Below are 8,426 nucleotides of genomic sequence, written 5' to 3'. Positions count from 1 at the left end.
AAAGAGGTGGTTCTACCCATCAGCTGTACAACTGTTGAAATACAAAAAATGGGCAGAAAGAACAAATAAAACAAGGTTAAATCTACACCTTTCTGTGTTTTAATGCAACCTCATTCAGGTGGAAGAGAGAGATGAAATGTAAGAGTAGATAATAATATATACAAGTACCTAACATGGTTTATAATTTGGACTGATTTCCTTGCTCCATTTGTCAACTCATAAGTAGATGCTCCTCTTCTATGCCAAATATTTTCTTTTTCCATTTGTTTTAAGCTGAGAGACTAACCCAATGTACTGAACATACAGATTCATCAGCAAAAGGAAAGCACGATTTCTTTTCTTTTTATCTAAGCACGTTTCACCAAGACCAATTGTTTTACTGGTGGGCAACTGCATTTGTTAAAAGAAAGTCAAATATTTAATGGGCAGTCACCTTTCAGTACAAATATTTATGCATGCTAAACATTGACACACAGTGTAAGATAGGAAGACATTATTCTGACTTCAGATCAGAATTACTTAAAATCTGTACAGCTGAACACCTTAGTACAAAATTGTAACAATGATAGAACAGTCCATGGTAGAACTTATTGTAGGTTTTAAGATCTCATGTTTTACTTACGAAACAGCATTCTTTTATTTTCATTCTAAGAGTGCCCTACCTATCTTCCTACACTTCCTCCTCACAATATGAATTTGTCATTAATTTAATAATTCTAAGGAAGGATTCCATTACCGACTAAGGTTGTTCACATATATCTGTTTCAGTTCTACCTTTGGCATATTCTCAAACAAGGCAGCCCTGTTCTGACCTTCACCTTTCTTCACCCAATGGCCATATACTCTGAAGGCACATGCATCGATCACCTGTAACAAAGTACAATGTGTAGCCTAGTGTACCATTATAGTAAATACATACATACATTTAAACTGACATTATTTACCATCAGCCATCTCCTCCGACCTCAGAATCCTACATATACCTATGTACCACATTGCTAACAAATATCAGCAGCTGTGCAGTATGAAACTTGAGTTTGGACATTGCCTCTGGCACTACCAATGCAGTAATACACTGAAAATTTCGCTTTAACTAACTGCAACACATGAGCTATCTAGAATGGAAAGAGGCAAGTCCAATACAAATCAAGAAAAAGTAAAGGACGTTCTATTTCTCAGCTGTACAACAGATGAAATACAAATAAAAGGGCAATAAGAAACAAATAAAGCAAGGTTAAATCAACTGTCATGAAACCTTATCTCTGGTGGCAAAATTATCCCAAAACTTGATGTGTATATTAAAAACTGTAGTGATAGGCTACCTATCTGGTAATAAGTGACCATGACTGCAGTAGCATCACACATGTTCACTGTAAAAATAAATGAATACTTGAAACTTCATTTTTACATTGAAAGCGAAAGACTAATTTTTTGATGTAAAAGAACCAGTTATTGTAAAAAATTTGATTTGCAGTCAGGTTATCAATACTTACCACGAAAATTTAAAGAATGCCTCATGCTAGTGAAAAATTGTGTAGAATTTTAACATGTATCAATTGTTTTGACGTCATTAATACTGAGTAGGGCACATAAGAACAGTTGCAGGCCACAGGAACAGTGTACAGTTCAATGCCAATGCTATGTGACTGTTAACTGATTACAGAACTGTAGCAATATCTGAGTGGAAGGATATTTACCGATATTTATGAGGCAGTAATAAAATGGTGTTGCTGCCGTACATAGTCAGCAGGTGGTGCAAGTACAAGCAGAAACTGAAACATGACCAATCTTCCCAGAATAAAATTTCATGCTCTAGCACTGTGTTTGGTGATTTGAGCCTTTCTGACAGATTAAAACTCTGCCAGTCTCCAACTAGAATTTGGAACTATTGCTTTTCACAGGCAAGTGCTCTACTGACTGAGGTATCCGAGCATGCAGGAGCACTCCTGTGAAGTTTGGAAAGTAGGAGATGAGGTATTAGTGGAAGCTGAGTTGTGAGGGTGGATTGTGAGTGCCATGCTTGGATAGCTCAGTCAGTGGAGCACTTGCTCACAAAAGGAAATGGTACCAGGTTCGAGTACCGGTCCAGCAAACAGCTTTAATATGCCATGATGTTTTATGACCTATCTTTTTACCTTCTTCAACCACCCCTGGGTACACATGCAGCCATCATCCAGTGGAGTCATAATGGGGAACTTGACCACTAGTGGAACTCAAACAACTCATATCAATTTATCCAACACATGTATTGCACTTGGGAGAACTCTCCATTCTCTGAACTGTATGTCCTTACCCTACGTATTTCATATCGGTCCAAAACGAGCATGAGGTGGTGTCTGTAGGCTGGTACTTGCCATCATTCTTAATGTTAGAGTACCATCCAGTAAGGCGTTAGAGCCTGTGGCTATTAGCGTACGGACAACTATGGGTTTTACTTTCTGTAATATCGGACTCCAAATTAGTGAGGTGACATATCAAGAGGTAGCTAACCTCATCTATCAGCTAACACTGCCTTTCCTTCCCCCAGGTGACTTCAGTATCAACAACCGATTGTTGGGCAGTGTTAGTACACCAGAGCACGTCAGTCTAATGGAAGAAGTTATCATCGATTTTGACTTAAGTTTATTGAGCAATGGCACTTCATTTTAGTGTGCCACACTGAACATATTCTTTCGTTGATCCCTTGATCTGTAGCTCTGGCATCCTTCCCTCTATTTAGAGGAGGGGTACATAGTGACCCATGTGGGAATTATGAATTCCCAATCACATTCCTATTAAACCATTATTAGATTGAGTGCCCACCACAATGGGCACACAAGAAAGATGATTGGAATGCTTTAAAAATTGTCTTACCATGAGCTTCTACTCTACAAGGAAATATTGATGGATTGCTACACGATACTACTGCACTACTAATAGTAACAGAATTAACTATCCCCCTTATCTCACAACTCATCATCAGAAATCAGTCTCATGGTACATACAGGAAATAAACAAGGCAAAAAAAGATTGCAGGGTGGTACTCCAACAGTGGAAAGCTTTATTATTTTTAAAAGGTTTCATGTTTGGGAATGTCATCTCCCAAAATACTAGAAGAAGGAATATTGGAAAAGATATGTCCCCACTGTAAGGATTTGTGCCTCTTCTTCACAGGTATGGGCTAAGTTGCATTATATTTACAGGTGCTAGCTAGCAACCAGCATTCCTCAATACTTTTAGATGGCAATGTTCATACTGATACTACTGTTACTACAGAACACTTCTCAGTACACTTTGCTTGAGCATCCGCATCTGACAGCAGTAAGAGTAACAACCTGTCCTTCACGTCTGGAAATATATGCTGCACCTTTCAGTGAATGCAAAGTCCCCAGCACTCCACCCCTTGGCCAAGACAATGCACTGGTACCTGATAAAATCCACAATTAAACGCTATATCACCTCTCTGTGGATTTCTGACATCACATTCTTGTAATATTTAATCGTATCTGACGTGAGGGTGTTTCCAACCCATTGGAGCAAAATCCTAATTGTCCCAGTCTTCAAACCGAGCAAAAACCCTTATGAAACAAACAGCTACAAATCCCTCCATCTCAGGAATGTTCCATGTAAGGTGCTCAAACAAATGGTGAACCGGCAACTCTGCCTGTCTCTCGAATGAAGGGGGCTTTTTGTCCAAATCCCAATGCAGATTTCAGAACGATCAGTCCACACCTGACCACTTAATTCACATGGAATCTACTACATGGACACTTTTCCCCACCACCAACATCTCACGTTATCGTGTCCTTAACTCACTGTACGAGAGTAATTTTAAGGTCTGCCTTTTGAATTTACCCAGAATTTTATATATCTTCGGTTGTTTTTGACTTAGTTGCCCCAGTCCACAGTACCTACTTACACCGCAGATGCACATCCCGCAGGATTCTGTGCTGAGTGAACCATTTTTCTAATAGAGATAGACGGGCTTACAGAGGCTATGGGCCTACGGTCTCTCAGTCCCCATATGTTAACAGCTTTTGAATTAACTTCAGTTCTTCAACTATGAGTTTTGATGAATACTGGAAAGCACAATCCTAGCCTGCACTTGTGCCTTCCAGTTTTCCACTTGCAAAACATGTTTAATACACTTCTGCCAACACTGAGCTGCTCATCCACATCCAGAACATGACATTCACAATGAACAACTCAACGCGGTAGAATAATCTCAATTTATGCATCTTTTGTATGTTGATGTGACTACACCAAATTTACCAGTTTATAAAGAAGTGCCAGCTGAAACTCACCACCTTCATTTATCTCAATCACATATCCTGGCCTGTGTACTGTTGGCCCCTCTTGTGTCTGTACAAAGCTCTCATTTTGTCTCTAATGTATTGTGGGAATCTTGATTATGGATCCCTGGCTCCACCACTGCACCACTGTGGGGTTCGGCTCACGACTAGTGTCTGTGGTCCTTTATTCTGATCGCTTCCTTTCGCCATTGAACCCTCTTTTGCCAGAGTGTCTTCACAGGCACCCTCTCCACCTCCACCTGTGGTGCATACCTCATTCTTAGAGATCCACCTGGAACTATCATTTGGACCAAAGGAAATAGTAGGTTCATAATTTGCTCCTCTCAGTTTGTGATGAATTTACTGGTTCAAAAGTTAGTCTGGACTCACTATCCAAAGAGTGGCTATGGTTTCACACGTTTTGGCAGTCACAAACAGCACTGCCAACCATATGAGTGCAGTGCTATACACCAGAATTAATGGCCTTTATCCAAGCCCTAATTGCACTTTGCCTCAGAGAAAGTTCCTAATCTGCAACCAGTTTTTCGTTCCTAGTGTCAGTTGGGGAGGATACTGCCACTGTGCTAGTATATCTGTGTAGCGGCAAAAATCTTGCCATCTAGTGGACATCTGACACACTGTTGGCTACATGCATACTAACTTACTAGTCTTCTTACGCCATTTATCATTTTTTTGTTACACATTTATAGTTTAGTTAGTTGAACCTTCATATGTTTAAACCGAAACATTTTGCTCTTTCTGTTGAGAATACTTTAAGCAATGCTAATTCTATAATCCTGATATTATAGTAAAAATTAAACAGAAAATAAACACACTAGTTAAGAATTCTGCACTTTTTCCCTCGTATCCTGTGGTGAATGGGCCAGAAATAATCTTCAGCAGATGTGTGATAAAATAGATAATATCGTATTATTGTAATTATTATTTTGCATAACATGATAAAACAACATATTAACACTTTGTGACTTGGGTCTACCTTTCCTGTATCATTTCACTAACATTAATCTGTTGGTTTGTTCTGTTTTTCACTGACATTCAGTTTCATACTTGGCCTCTCTTTAACTTCCATTGTCCTGCTAAGGTTCATAGTTATACTTCATTTAAAGTACGAAGAACTGCTTATCTTTCTTACGGTAGTTTGTAGGTAATGTGTTTTACACAGTGAGATATTAGTGTTTTGTGATTAAAAGTTCGGCCACTGTGATAGGTATCATCTCAGGCTTCCACACGGTACAGTCCCAGATCTCAGCAGCTCAGTCTGTCTTGTGCACACATATCTTATACTTGTGTAAGTCTGCACTAATTGCAGATCTCTTATTTCTTTATAAGGTCACAACATTATCAGTAAATAGTTTTTTTGTTGCTCTTGACTTTTTAAATGATCCTTAGGTGACAATGCATTTCTTAAACCAAAGCAATTTGTAATTTTAAAGCTTCAGATTCTACGTACCACTTCAGTGGTGCATTTATAGCACCCCTTGTAAACAAATTTCATTTTTCTTGTAATTCCTTGTTTAGCCCTTTCTGTTCAGCATGTTCACCCTAGTAGAAGCCCTTTGACTTTTTTTGTGTTTATAAATGACCCCACTGTACTTACTTCTGCAGCTTCCTCTCTTCAGCAGTCCTCTTCATTTATATGTACTAAGAATATACCATCTCACACATCACTTTTTTTTTCGCAGGTTCGAATCCTGCCTCGGGCATGGATGTGTGTGATGTCCTTAGGTTAGTTAGGTTTAAGTAGTTCTAAGTTCTAGGGGACTGATGACCACAGATGTTAAGTCCCATAGTGCTCAGAGCCATTTGAACCATCACTTTTTTTTAATAGGATTTTATCTGTCACCTCTCATTCCTTATGATTTTGCCTTCTAAAATATCTTGTGGAAAAATGCAAAGATAGTTCTTGTAATTCTCCTCCAGAACCACATATCTGCAGCTTCAAGATGAGCTTTCTCCTGATTTGCTTACGTCCAGTGCAAGCTGATGCGCTTGTTCAATAGAAGGTTCTTATTTTGAAAGGCACTTTTAGTCAGTGTTATTCATCTCTTGATTCCCTCAAGGCATCATGATTACCTCCACAATGCTACTGAGGCAGTGAAATTTGGTTACTTCCTCAAGTTGCCCACTGCCTATTTTTATGTCAGTCTTACCTCCACCACCTTTCCTGTGCACAAACATGATATTTGCCTTCTAGATATTTATTTTCAGTTTTCTTTTCACTATCTCTTGATTTTTAAGTCTTTAAGCATTTTAGTCAGTTTTCTTTAAGCTTGACACTATCACAATGTCATCAGCAAATGCAATACGGTGAATGTGAATACCATCAATCTTTATCCCTTTTATCGTTGTTACTTCCTCCCTGATGAACATATTAAATAAATAAGCTGATAGAAGACACCTCCGTCTTATTCTCCTTTGATTTTTTCCTTCTGTCTGGTTACTGTTAACATCCAGTTCAGTACGTTGACTTTTGTGTGCACTCAAAATTAACTGTCTGTTCTTCCAGTCAAGCCCTACTTTGTGCATTGCTTTTTAAATGATAACTTGCAATCAACCATATCAGATGCCTTTTGTGGGTGAATGAATGCTATATATCTCCAGAAGGAGATTTTCACTCTGCAGTGGAGAGTGCACTGATATGAAACTTCCTGGCAGATTAAAACTGTGTGCCGGACTGAGTTCGAGTCTTGGTCTGGCACACAGTTATAATCTGCCATGAAGTTTCAATGCTATATATGTTTTCCTGTTTACTTATAAATCTTCTTTCCAGAATTTGGCATAGTGCCAATATTGCTTCTCTTGTTCTTTTACCTGCAGTGAAGCCAAATTGATCATTGGCTAAATTCCAGTCTATGTTATTTTTAATCGTATCTTTATCTATTGACAAGAATATTTTTGACACACAGAACAGATGGCTGGTGTTCTCTGATTCGTACAATACTTTGCATTTGTCCGCTTGGTTAATGCAGTAGTTCTACTTCTTGTGAAGTCAGGTGACATGATAGTAGCCATGGCAGAATCTAATTGGAATACTTTATTAATATTTTCTCAGTTTACAATTAGTAGCATCTGAAGGTAGCTTTCTCCTCTTGCAGTGCCAGTTTTAATTAACTCTTCATTTTTTGCAGGTACCTCATTTATAATCAAAGGTCATTTGTTTCATAGCATTTGAAGACAAGTCAGTTGATTATATTATAACTCACAGATTCTCTCAGTATAAATGAGTCTAACAACCATCCTTTTCTGATTTTGCTGCAAATTTCTAGCCCATGTTCTATGTCAGTGGGTTATAAAGATCAATAAATAGGGACAGAAAATGCTCTCAGGGAGAATTGAAACCAGGGCCAGAATCACAGGATGATAAATAAATAACAAATGTTTGGGGCATCAGGCTGCTGCTGACATTTTATTCAGCTGTTTATCCTACTCATTTTTAATCATAAGTTTCAGAATATATCTCCAAGGCTTCTCAAGTTAAAGAGTGAGAGCATATTATGTTCAGCAACAGGCAGCCGAGATAAAAACTTTGCTGCCTGACATGGGGATGGCACTAGTATTTATTAAATTTTTGTTTTTATTGTGTTCACACATTTTGTGCAATGATTTTAAGTTGAGAGTCAATAATGGAATATTCCACTTTTATGGCTTTTTAGAGAAGTTGTGCAATGTGCACTTCATTCAAGAGTACAAACTTAAAACGAAAGAAATTTGTGGTTGGAAAATATTTTGAGTCCAGTGAAAACGTTATGGCAGCTGTAGATAGGTATTTTGCAGACCTTCCAGAACCACACTTTAGAGACGGAATTTTACTACTCATCAGACAAATTTTGGACAAAGTGCGCTGCCCTGTAAGGTGACTATATTGAAACATAAATGCATTTTGGCCTAAAAACGGTCTCTCGCTGCTAGGCCTAGGACATTGGTATTGTATGTAATGAAAAATGAACACAGGATATCAATTTCCAGGCTCTCCCCCCACCTACTGTAGCTCACTTTATTTATTTATTTACAACTGTGACAAAGTTCTTCAAACTAAAGAATGAATTATTTCACTGCCTCTCTTATCTAGTGACTCCTATAGTAGAGGTTACAAGTGGAGAAATGTTTTACAGTCCAGGTAGTGATATGGCTTGC

The 8,426-nt window shown here is 38.3% G+C and overlaps 1 protein-coding gene across 4 annotated transcripts in view; it reads right to left on the bottom strand.

Moving 5' to 3' along the window:
* Nucleotides 1–274: 274 nt before the first annotated feature.
* LOC124625795 (phosphorylase b kinase gamma catalytic chain, skeletal muscle/heart isoform) overlaps nt 275–8,426 on the bottom strand; it is a 137,489-nt gene continuing 129,337 nt past the window's right edge. For all 4 annotated transcript variants that reach the window (XM_047149243.1, XM_047149246.1, XM_047149244.1 and 1 more), the window contains one exon: nt 275–867. In XM_047149243.1, the coding sequence (XP_047005199.1) occupies nt 733–867 (135 nt within the window). In that variant the 3' untranslated portion in view covers nt 275–732. The remainder of the gene's footprint in view (nt 868–8,426) is intronic.

Source organism: Schistocerca americana, chromosome 8, assembly GCF_021461395.2.
Source record: "Schistocerca americana isolate TAMUIC-IGC-003095 chromosome 8, iqSchAmer2.1, whole genome shotgun sequence".
Taxonomy (NCBI): domain Eukaryota; kingdom Metazoa; phylum Arthropoda; class Insecta; order Orthoptera; family Acrididae; genus Schistocerca; species Schistocerca americana.
The sequence above is the reverse complement of the archived record's forward strand: the minus strand, read 5'-3'. Positions and strand labels throughout refer to the sequence as shown.